This window comes from Poecilia mexicana, unplaced genomic scaffold, assembly GCF_051168715.1.
Source record: "Poecilia mexicana isolate PSO_F unplaced genomic scaffold, ASM5116871v1 scaffold_3, whole genome shotgun sequence".
Taxonomy (NCBI): domain Eukaryota; kingdom Metazoa; phylum Chordata; class Actinopteri; order Cyprinodontiformes; family Poeciliidae; genus Poecilia; species Poecilia mexicana.
Window position 1 is genome coordinate 13,111,196 of NW_028263372.1, and position 12,412 is coordinate 13,123,607.

General features: G+C 38.7%; 2 protein-coding genes across 2 annotated transcripts; one reads left to right on the plus strand and one right to left on the minus strand.

Moving 5' to 3' along the window:
* Positions 1 to 97: 97 nt before the first annotated feature.
* LOC106924775 (uncharacterized) lies at positions 98 to 2,729 on the minus strand. The gene is made up of 4 exons (XM_014998643.2): positions 2,627 to 2,729; positions 2,025 to 2,202; positions 1,717 to 1,937; positions 98 to 1,580 (listed from the first exon to the last, which is right to left on the minus strand). Exons 1-4 carry the CDS (start codon positions 2,648 to 2,650, stop codon positions 1,275 to 1,277), a joined length of 729 nt encoding a protein of 242 aa, XP_014854129.1. The 5' UTR covers positions 2,651 to 2,729; the 3' UTR covers positions 98 to 1,274.
* A 5,792-nt stretch (positions 2,730 to 8,521) lies between these two features.
* Positions 8,522 to 10,827, plus strand: mibp2 (muscle-specific beta 1 integrin binding protein 2). Its single transcript, XM_014998644.2, has 8 exons — positions 8,522 to 8,801; positions 9,204 to 9,294; positions 9,499 to 9,547; positions 9,741 to 9,930; positions 10,015 to 10,086; positions 10,185 to 10,291; positions 10,371 to 10,462; positions 10,538 to 10,827. Exons 1-7 carry the CDS (start codon positions 8,776 to 8,778, stop codon positions 10,454 to 10,456), a joined length of 621 nt encoding a protein of 206 aa, XP_014854130.1. The 5' UTR covers positions 8,522 to 8,775; the 3' UTR covers positions 10,457 to 10,462; positions 10,538 to 10,827.
* The last annotated feature ends 1,585 nt before the right edge of the window (positions 10,828 to 12,412 follow it).

Here is a 12,412-nt window from a genome sequence, read left to right on the forward strand (position 1 = left end):
CATCCAGGGTCAAACACCGTGGAGCGGTGGAGGCTGCTTCCTCAGGACCTCGGCAGTGTAAGGGGCTCATCACCAAAAAGCAACTCTGAAACCAAGGTAGTAGTCAAGTGAAACTTAGCAATTTATTTCAGGAGTCTCACTTTTATCTTCTTTCACCTCAAAAACTAACCTCAAAATGAACTAATCTTAGCAGAAATTAAATCAGTCCTGTATGTGTTTAATGCATGTTTTCATTCTGCAGGAAATTAATCTCCCCTCTTGTATGTGTATAAGGTGTTAGACTTGATGTTCTGCAGATTTTTTCTAATTTTGTAAGGCAATTTAAAAAAAATCTATATACAAATATATAAAAAAAAACATTAACATATTCACACATTTGGTGATCTGTATGAAATGAGTTTTAGAATTATGAATAAATCCATTGTTTAACCCTTTTTAAGTCAATACAATCTTTGACAAGCAGCAGCGCCGCAGAGAAACACCTAAGGTTACCGTTCAACATAAAAACACTGAACATGGTCTGAGTTGAGTCATGATAGAAAGTTACTTTGAATGAAAAACATTCAGGTTGGACGAACAGCTGCTTCATAATAACTGGTGCAGCAGTGTTAGATTTGTCCTGCAACTGAGTATGTGAGGGTCAGTCTTCATTATGGTGCACAAATATTCAATTAAGGACCATCTCTCTGCAGTGAACAGTACAGGTTTTATATCTCCTGTTATGACAGTTTTCACCTCTCACAAGTGTGACATTTTATGTTTGGGGGGGGAAAGGAATGATCTGTAACCACTTTGCAGTGCAAGGAGGTGCTTAGTGTAAGAAAATCTCCCTCCACCCTTGATGCTGCCAGGTTTCGAAGCCCTTGTGTATTTTGAAGTTATTCGCATTTGAAGCATAACAATCTTGATGTTTTCATAAGTCTAAAGTGGCATGAAATTTGAAAAGGGTTGTGAAATTCAAATCTCACTTTGGCAGCATATGTAGTGCTGTAAAATGCTTGCATATGGAAGCAGTTAAGGTTTTTGCCTTGACTGCTGAGATTTTGCAGGTTTTGCTACCAAAATTAGCCTCAGCAAGTAATCCAGTTATTAACTGGATTTTTGACAGCAAAAAGTTTAGGAGGAAGTAGCCTGGGCCAATAAAAAAAAAAAAAAAAAAAAACGCTGTTAGAAGTAAAATATTCCTGCACTAACCGATCCAATTACTCCAATCATGTGCAGCGATGAAGCTAACTCGCGTCTTCTTCTCGAAATCAACAAGAAATGTCAAACTTCTACACGAACTCTGCTTCAAACAGAACCCTCTCGATTTTCATCCTGACCTCGGTCTTCTTTGCGGGACTCAACTTTTTGAACATTTTCACCAGGTTCATGAAGTAGAACTCGTCACAGTCCTGAGGTTTCTCCAAGTTCACTTGCAACATTTTGTCCCGTTTGGTCACAGCCAGCTGACCAAACGTTCCCTCTTTCTCCGCAGTATCTTCACCGATCGCCATGCCCAACACGTTGCTGCGCCCTTCCTGCTCCGCTCTGCTCAGGGAATCCAGAGCCATGTCTTCACTCTCGCTATCATGGGTCTCCTGCAGAGACATTTACACCAAAATGAAAAGACTGTAACAATTTGAGTGATACTGACAAACATTGATTGCAACATCTTAGGAGTCCAACAGATCAATCAGAAGTTGCCAGAGCATTTGCTGACATCAGTTTTCTTACCATGAAAAATGAGGAAACCGCTTTCTCTCCATCAATCAGTATTTTGCCTCTTTTAACTAGTGAAGCTCCATCCTGTGGGTCGTCGTGGTTCTTTTGCATCTCTTGGCAGAACTCAATGTGTTTGTTGAAATCGTGCTTGCTTCCCAGCATGGCTATGCAGTACAGACAATGGTAGTGTGGTCGTTTGGCGCAGTCCAGTCCACATTTATGGATTGTGTACTCTGAAAAACAGACCAACAAAAGAGAGCGTTGATAAAGTACTGTAAAATCTGTTCATCTACTCCCTTGAAAAGAGAAAAGAAGATTACCTCCAACATGACAGGCTCTTTTCAGGTGATACTCTAAATGGAGCATGACTTTGGAGCGCTTCGCAGGCTTGAAGAAGGCCGGTGTGCAAAAGGGACAGTGATACAGACCTGGAAAGCAGCAGGTCATGCATTTCTCCACAATCGGGAAGGTCATTCCTCTTTGGATGGTTACATGAAGCTTTAAAAAAAAAGAAGAAAAAGAAAAACGGAATCTTAATTCAAGATGGCACATTAGCTACATTACTACATTAGCAATTAGCAAAACTTGGTGACCACAAGCGCTTTGAATGAAATGCGAAATGCCTGGACGCCAAAAACAGAACCCCATACTCCACGCATGGAGGCATGTTATTTAGGATGCAGAAGTCTGCGCAAATTAATAGTGCGCCGCAGTAAAGCTTCAGAATGATACAAACAATCCACATTTACAGTAGTTAGGTAACACGTTGAGGAGCTAGCAGTACAATAAGCAACCACGACTTGGTGCAAATGCATCTTTATTGGAGTAATATTTATCTAGCTACTGATTGAAGCTAACTCGGGAGTGAAGCATGCTACTCTTGAAGTACAAATCTATATTAACTGCAAGTATATTCCATTACTTGTCGGGGTTGAGTGTCTTCCATCTTTTCCAAAAGTTGTTGTCCTCGCCTGCTTCTGTTCTTCTTCTTCCTCGTCCTTGTTTTATTCTATATTGGTCGGCGAGTAGCTGAGCGGCGCAGTAGCTCCACCTTCTGGCCAGGAGTGCAGGTTAGAAAACAAACAAATTACAAATGAAGTAAAGGCTTGACAAATTTAATTTTTATAACTAACTGGTCTTATGAACGGAATACAGTGTGTGCGCATGTTTGTTTGAATGTATTTAAGCTGTAAGTGTATATGTTAGGTTACTGTCAATAAAAAGTGTTATTGCCCGCAGGTGGTGCGTTCACGATCCAGTCCAACACGAAGCAGCAATTTACCATATAAGCGGAATGAACATTGTTTTAGAAGAATCCCCTATGTTGTCTTTATCAGTAAATCTCCATGGAGTCCTGCTGCTTGTGCTTATTTTCTTAGTTGTTACAAAACCACAATTAATGTTACATGATCAATTTGTTCTCTGTATATATTAAGTCCGGTATGTTATTTCTACTGGATAGGTTTTGTTATTGTCCCTTCATGTACACTGCAGGGGATTTCAGCATTTCTGAGTTCACTAGCTCTCCTTTGAATTCTGTCAATTGAACCTTTTGCTGACTGTTGCCAAATTGTTAATATTCCCAACCTAACTGATCTGTAAAATTGTGTTTGTATTTGCCAACATTTGATTAGTTTTATTGTCATTGTACAAAAGCTTTTGCTTAATACCTTTTGATTAAATATTCAATCCATACAGCTGTTTTCCAAGGTCCGTCCATTCAATTGATATGATTCCTATTTTGGTGAAAAATCCTTCCAAAACTCTCTCATTCTCCCTTTCAGTGAGTTACAAGATATTGACTGATTGCTGCTTAAAATTTGGGTTCCTTTGCTGTTTTACTGTTGCTCTCATGATGTTCTAACTATTCAATTTCCTTCCTACTTGTGTGTAAAATAGACTTTAAGAGCAAATTTTTCCTTCAATTTTTATTTAGAAGACATCCAAACTTTTTATAACAATGTGTTCTCCGTTAGATTGGCATTGAGACTGATCATAAAAAGGAAAACCTCACACAGCAGCCAGCAGATGGCGGTCAGATGTTGGAGAAGAATTAGACACAAACAGAAGCTGAAAAACGTCTGAAGCAGGTAGAAAGCTTCAAGATGGCTTGCTCATTTTAAAACTCTACAGTCTTTGTAAATGAAAGGTTACATTCATGTTTAATTAGTCAACGTCTCAGTGCAGTCGGCTGGATTTCCCTACATAGAAAACTTTTTACCACCAGGCATAATTAGTCAATTTGACTGCCAGGTTCCACCTGGAATAAATAGATTTTAATCTAACTACTGTATGTTATTAGATTGGATATTTCTATGTAGTGGATTTTTTTTCTTTCTTTCTTTTTTTTTTGTAAAAATGATTGCATTTATGTTTGTTGTGAATTAGCACCACTGAAATAAACTGAACTGAATTAAATTGACCTAAACAACAAATTAACTTTTTTTTTTTCCTGCTAAATTTGGGGTATAACATGAAGTCATTTTACATAACAACCCTCAAGTTTATGAGACATTTATATCAGGGAGAGTATTTGAAGTAAAAAAAAAACCAAAAAACAGTGTCCTTTCAAAACAAATCAAGGCTGATTACTCACAGAGTTGTACCACTCTCAAAAACAGCACTTACATCTTATATAACAGCGGCTGGAAAACACGGAGCTCTGTTGGCATAAAACAAGAAAGATTTGTTAAAGTTTCACATGAAGCTTTAACAAACCATTGAGAGAGGACTGAGGAAACGTCTTTGGAGAAATGTCTTCTGGCTTCACAGCACCTGGAGTTCAAGTGTGTCATCTCATTTATATGGACATTTGTCCATAACTCACACTTTAGTTGTATTCCATAAACTTGCACTGAGGCAATTGAAAATCCCCCCATTCCTCCATGTTTGAAACCGTCATTGGAAATCAGATGTGCTTAGATTTCTTATTGTTTTATATAATCAATGCAAAGCAAATTATGACCCATTTTTTTAGACAGAAATGGGAAACATATACAGAGTGTTTGATGTCACTCTTACAAATCAATTAATAAAAGTGTCCGAAACAGATCAAAGGTGAAATAGCCTGTAATTACTTAATGAGTCCATATAAAAAAAAATTGTCTTACATGGTTATTGATGTTTATCCCGCATAATCATTTCCTTATCAAACACAAGCACAGCATTATTCATTTTGCTGAGATGCATTAGAGCCTGCAGCAGGATGCTTCACGTGTTTCAAGACAATTTGACATGGAGCTGGGGATTTTTGCACTGCAGTTTAGTTCGTGTCTGTCATTTAAAGTGAGCATGAATGTTTCTGCAAAGCTACATTTAACACTCCCTGCAGGGTAGGGCATATTGGAGATGGAGGCTGTTGCCTACCTTCTTGGGGGATGGTGTCCATCCTGGACTGGTCACCAGTCCATCACAGTGACACAGAGACATGCCAATCTGAATGCAGAGAAGCAAATGTGTATCATCACGCTAATGTGAACAGGAATTATGTGACAAAACCAGCTGAAACAAGCCCCTGAATGCAGTATAACAATGCTCTCAAACATGCACTCTCATATTTCTACTTTTTCTTTCAGATTTAGTTCGAACAACGGCTAAGCGTTGCTTTGTTTGATAAAATTCAATTGTATCTCAGAAACTTTACATTCAAAAGGCTACCATATATCAACACAACACATCTTTTAGATACTGTACATATTTTTTTTGGCAGTCTACCTCTAAAAAGAAAAACTTGATTTGTGCAAATTATTGCAGAGGAGTTGGTTGTCCAACTTTGTAGTCAGAGATGCAACACATTTTTAAACCTTTCTGGACAATTAAACCAATATATAAGCTCCAGACTCAGTCTGCTTCAGATTGTCAGAATGAAAGTGTGCAAAAACTGTAAAAAGAAATCCTACAGGCTGAGCTGAATCCCACATTTGGCCCCTTTGTCTTCATAGTTGAGGGCTGCTGAGGGTGTAAACCCCAGCATATAGGCAGCATTTTGGTGTAACCTCAGGAAACTGTGTCATGAGTCTGGAAGTTTCCTTACAAACGAGAGAGCAGCAAGCTGCATGCTGGTGAAGCAAACGCGACAGCAACAGGAATGTGTTCAGAGACGCTTGTTTGTTTTGTGTCTGGGATCTTGTACGTGATGCTCATGAAGAGTTGCTGTGGTTTATTACACGTTATTTCCAAACCTTTGCCTGTTTGATCCAGACTACGATTTCAGCAATAAAATGATTGGTATTTTGTGTCATAAGCTCAAGGTCTTCTAGGAATGAAAACATTTGCGGTCCCAACTTACAGATGTTTTCTAGGGCAGGGCTATTATCATTGCTGCATACAACAACATTGACAGAAAATCAATAATGGTGAAAAACTCATCTCTAACTGCGTCACCGTTTAGCCAGTTAGAGATCATGTCCTCACCGATTAGATTAGAGCAGCAACAACCGTGACGCTCAAAAGAAACGCGCTTTATGTTCCCAAACCGGTTTCTAAAACGTAGTTTCCGTCTTTTGAAGTTTCTAAAAGGTCTCCTTCCAGGATTTCCCTGCATTTAGTTTTATCCATCTTCTTGTCGAGTGTGATTAGTCCACAGCGTGATGCTGCCACCTGCTTGAAGGACTTCTTGTTGGCTCTCCTTGCCATGTCTTGGTAGGTTTGCAGTTCTGCCAGCAGATGATTGATTGAACAGTACACAGCTACTGGACTGATACTGAGGTTATGTCACATACATGTGGAATCTGTTCCCTAATTAAGCAGCTTCTGAGAAGGTAATTGTTCGCACTGGGTTTTATTTAGGTGTGTCAGTGTAAATACAAGTGCACTGCCACACTTTTCAGATATTTGTGAGAATATTGCAACTATTTGAGTAGTTTTCTTCCTGCTTCACAAATGTTTACTACTTTGTGTGGATCTATTGCATAAAATCCCGAACAAAAACATGGAAGCTTGTGGCTGCAATAAGACGAAAAAGCTTGAAGCCTGAATGCTTTCGTGAGGCACTATCGGCAAAATCTGGTTGGATACAGAAGTAGAATGTATGATGCACTGACTTTTTAATTTATTGTATTTACAAATTATATGATGTGATTAAAAAAACATCACAGTTTTCAAGCCTTGCAGTGGATTTCAATAATGATGCCCAGATAAATTTGGAATATGTAATATACACAGTTAACGTGTATTAAAAAGTGTTGGTAATGCTTAAAGGACAAAACTAACGTAAAGCATGTGAGACTTCCAGGAAGATAGTTGGATAAACTGTCAAATCAAGGTCAGCGTACAGTATGGTAAATTGCTTGCTGCAAGGAGTTGCGACTGGGAGCATGAGTGGCAAAGGCTCTATGCAAATTCATTGAAAGAGAAATACACAACCTTGCAAATATGTATCAGTTTTAACACATCGGTGCAAATCTGAATTAACCCCACTTGTTTAACCTCTAACTACCAAGAATCACTCAGTCACGTTGGCAAATGTGACGATATTCATCCTGTCATGGTGGTTTGGAAAGGAGACGTGATTTGGAAGAAAAGGCTTCTTATGACTTACTGATGATGGCAACGTTTATGGCAGACTGATTCACTTATCTTTGGTCAGCTCATGTGATGCACCGGGTTTAGTTTGAGATTTGTCAGTCAGAACCGAATCCAACCATTCAGGAGCATGATTAGCACCATATAACAAGTCCTCTTGCGTAAACTCATTTTTGGGTAATCAAAACAATTTTCAGTCTGGGTTCTTGGTGAACTTTGTCTTTGCTTTGATCGCAAATTGTTAAGTGCAACCATTAAAATGAAAATAAAAATAAACTACTGTATTCTGATAGGTGTTATTTAACCTGAATAAGAAATGAAGGAAAATATCATCACTTCTACTCTCCTTCTTACAAGTCATGCTCATTACAATGATGTGATAAGAAAACAATTAATAAGAAATTTCACATGTTATTTTCAATTCTAGGTTATGCCAGGATGAAATAAAAAGGATCTGGTTTTTTGCAGATTCTAAACTTATTTCAGTCGGTCCTCAATGGTATGAACTCACTAAACAGACACACTGTCATTACAAGATGAAGCTAAAATGGAGAATGGCGCTTTACATTAGATTAAGACGATGTACGATCTATAGTGGACTTATCTTGTCCTCTATAGGTTTAACTAAACCAGGTAAAATTTCCATTTGGGATTACTAAAGTATTTTTGAATTGAATTGAATCACATTTATTATGACTTGATGCAAGAACACTAGAAAATGAAAAAAGTAAAATTAAAATGTCCTTCTTCCAATGACTGTATATGTTGATTTACTCTGTGAACACTCAATCACTTCTATTTAATTTATTTTAAGTAGCTAGACATATTAGGTTTCACCACTTTGAAGATGTCCGCTGACTTTTATCTATTCAAGTGTAACAAGAATTTGTCAACTTTGGGTAGCTGTTATTTGGCCTTCTTTCTAAAAACAGTGCAGATATTGTCTTTATAAATGTTTTTGCCTTATTGGAAAGACATTGCAGAAGCATTTAGTGAGTCAGGCTGGGTTCCTCTCTTTCAAAAACACTTAACTTATTTCCCAGCTCCTCAAGCCTCTTCTGCACCTACTAAACATAAATGAAAACTTCAGAAAGAATTAAGATGTCAAAAAACACGAGCTTATTGTTTTTCCTTTTATTTTTTTTTAAGTATTCATCTATATTTGTGTTATTCCGTTTTTTTTCCTCCCTCAACCGAGCTGTGGTTTTTGGTGGGCGGAGCCAGTATGACCTACGAGAGCACTCGCTCGTGATTGGTTACTCGGCAAACCTCAAAGTGTTTAAATATCCAATCGCGAGACCTTTTTCAGTATGCGTGGAAGCAACGGAACAACGAGGTTCTCTCTCGGTGGAAGACCGCGGTCCGAGTGACAGCTCGTCTAAGCTCTTACCCTACTCTCTAAACTCAAGTACCATGGAGGAATCGAGTAGTTGACGTTTCCTGCTGCAGCCTTTCTCTTTTAAGCTTTCTTCCCGTCAAATCATTGTGCCTCTGACCCGGTTTTTATTGACTCTGAACGACTGACTCAAGCTTTTACCATCCCACATCATGAAGTACATCATCGGCATTGGCGGGTGAGTCGAGATGCTAAGCTAGGCTAGGCTAGGAAGGCCTTAAAAGGACGGTGCACGTGGGACTGCGGAGTCATTGCATCCGAAGAAATACTTAACTTATGTTTTATGTTGGATGTATTTTTTATGGAATATATTGCTAACCCAACAATTAAGCGTGATTGTTTTTTTTTGTTCGCTTTTTATTTGTAAACGGAAGCTAGCTGTTATAACAAAGTAACAGATGGCTCATCCGCTTCATTGAGTCATCCATTTCCTGGGATGCTTTTGCTTACGAAGTTCTATGACACGGACACTTTATTTTACAACATACCGCAAATGATTCTCTTTTAAATAATTAAAAAAAAATGCACTTTCGCTATATTTTATATAAATGTCTTATTTTCACCTCTTTATCGCACGCAGCGTGACCAACGGAGGGAAGACCACCCTCACCAAGCGGCTGATCCAGGCCCTTCCCAACTGCTGCGTGGTACACCAGGATGACTTTTTCAAGGTGAGCACCGTTCCCACAAATGCCTCTTGGATTTTTGTAGCGTCTAGTCAACGTAAGGGATCAGTCTGAGTAACGCAAGTCAATGGTTTGTCTTTCCTTGCCCACTTGCATTCGTAGATGCAGTATAAACTATTCAACTTCCATATAGCATAGTGTAGGCCTAGCAGAATGTACCTGGGTACATCTTATCAATGTATGTTTCAGCCCCAAGATCAGATTGAAGTTGGTGAAGATGGCTTTAAGCAGTATGATGGTAAGCCTGGGTTTTTATGAAAGGGTGTTTTTTTTGTGGGCGCTTCTGTGTGTTTTGCTTAAAACTGTAACGCTGTCTCATTTGTAACCTGCATGCAATTTAAAAAAGAACAAAAACTCAAATATCGGCTTTACTCACTCTGCTATTTTTTCCATACACCTCTCTTTTCCTTCCCACTTGCCTCTCTGTTTAGTCATCACTGCCCTGGACATGGACGCCATGATGAGCACCATCTACGCATGGCTGGACAATCCAGTGAAGTTTGAAAAGTCTCATGGCGTTAATAACACCCTGGACACTGAGATTATGCCGAAGTCTGATCACAGCAAGGACGAGGAGACTCACATCCTTATTGTGGAGGGCTTTCTGCTTTACACCTATCAGTAAGTCCTCAACTAAACTAAATGCGCCTAAAATAATAAGCTTGAACTTTGCTTAGAAATACTGATTGGCTTCTGTGTCTGCAGGCCTTTGATTGACGTGTTTAACCAGCGTTACTTTATGTCCATCCCCTATGAAGAATGCAAAAAGAGGAGGTGGTAAGTGCTCCACTATAGTGCTGAACTTGTGGTTTTGAAGTATGTCCTTTATCATTTTGAGCTTGTTTTGAAATGTATTTTTATTATTATCTATGCAGCTCAAGGAACTACAAGGTGCCTGACCCACCTGGCCTGTTCGACGGCCACGTCTGGCCCATGTATGAGAAACACACACAAATGATGGAAGAATCAGGTGTTGATGTCTGTAAGTATGGTTTTATTGAAAAGATTGGACGGCCTGTGGATGTGCCGGTATATAAAACTGTTGTGTTTTTTTTTTACAGTGCAGCTAGATGGAACCCTGACTAAGGAGCAGCTGTTCAACTTCGTCTATGGTGACATCCTGAATAAAATCCAGAAATCTCTCTAAACAAAGGTACTAAAATCATTTGACTGTCTGACGTGAAGTCGCACAATCAACATGAGTTGCTGATTTGTTGTTCTGTTTCAGGTCAACTGATCGGCTAAGGAAATCATGTACTCAAAGCGCAACCAGAGGACCGTCTTGCCTTAATTATTTTATTCTTTTGCCTGGCAGTTTTTAATTGACTGTCAAGATTTTTTTTTATTATTATTTTTTTTTTATACACAAAGTTTTACATCATACAATGTTGGCATGACTTTTCATCTTTTCGTATTTATTGCTTTGTTACCGCCTACACTCCTAAGAGAGATAATGGAAATATTCAAGAGATGGTTGCACTATGCTGCATGTATCAATAAATGATTCTTCTGCCAAAACTCTTTAGTGTTTCTTCTTCTTTTACCTGAAATGGTTTGTTCTCAAAGATCTGAAATTATGAAACCTCTTATCCTCAAAGTTGCCAACTCCGAGGTCAACGGGGTCACCGTGAGAACATGATGTATTTCTCTCTGTGCCGCAGCTGGTGCGAGTGATAAGTGACGTCATGAGTCAGCCTTGTGACTAGCAGTGGAGTACAGTACACTCAAATTCAGACGTGGGGGAAGATGGTGGGTGGGGCATATTTCCCTGGCTGCACTTATAGCAGATTACAAATTATGTAATTCTGTACAGAAATGAGTAAAGTGCTGCTGATATTGACTAGTCACATTCTCTACTGGGGATAAAGAACCGTAGTTATTTGGTTTTGAACTGATGCCCATCATGAGGCTTCACTTGCTAAAAGCGCAACAATCCTATCGCAGATAATATTGACCAGTTTGAGGCTTTAGACTTCTTTTTTCTTTTTGCAAACTCATTTACTTGGACTTGAAATGCCACAGAATACGATTTCATTTATTTCAAAAGGGACAGTGCTGCACTTTACAAAACATGCCAGAGTTGTCCATAAAGGCTTGTTTTGTTCTGTAGTCCCTGAGGGTACCATCAAATAAATGACTCCTTCTAGTTCTGCAAAAGTTTCTCTCAATAATTTTGACTAGGTTGAAATGACTTTAATGGCCAGTGTAAGAATTTTTATTTTGGTTTTTGCTACAAAATGCTGTTTGAAGATTTTAGTTAAAACTTTAAGGATATTGCATTATCTTTGCCAGCTGCATCAGTTTTCTTGACTTGTGCGTAACGGTATTTGCAGTTGTAGTAATCTAAGTGCAAATCTGAGTTGAACTTCCACAGAAATCTAGAACTATGTGGACAGTGGGCGTGTCCCTCAGAGTCAAATTAACTTCTACTTTTTCCTTTCCTGGTGCTGCCATGAAAACACATTATGTCATACAGCCAGGCAGGCATGTATGGAAGTGGGTCAGAGGTCTGCATACTGTTTGTTGGAAAGCGTCCGCTGGCCTATGTTTGAGGTCATTTCCTCAGTGCATTGAAGGTTCTATTTATCCAAGCGCCATGCTGTTTAAGGCAAGCTGGTATTTTTAGAGCTTTCCGTCCGACACGTCTTTTGAGTCTTCAGATTTTTGCATGCATGTGTGGAAGTCTGACGAACAAGCACACATGCGCGTGTTGTATTATTCACACACCACAGCGCAGTAGAAATGGTTTCTCATGACTTGAGACAGCAACAGCAAAAAAAAAAAAAAAAAAAAAAAAACACACTGGACTTTTGTATTTAAACTAGTAGCTCCAACTCTTCAAACGGAAATGTAAAGGCATCAACAACCCTTCAACTATTTTTTTATTAATTTATAACTTCTGGATAATACCACACAAAAAAATTATGGGAACAGTAGGCTGATAAGTAAACATTCGAAATTTGTATTTAGCAGCCAGGGCCTTTTCTGAAAAACTTTTGTATTTGTGTTTTGTGTTTGTGTTTACCATATATTTCTGTCTGGTGTATTAATGTACGTATTCACTTTGTACGTATGTTTTCCTAAATTTAACCTGGCTGTGTTT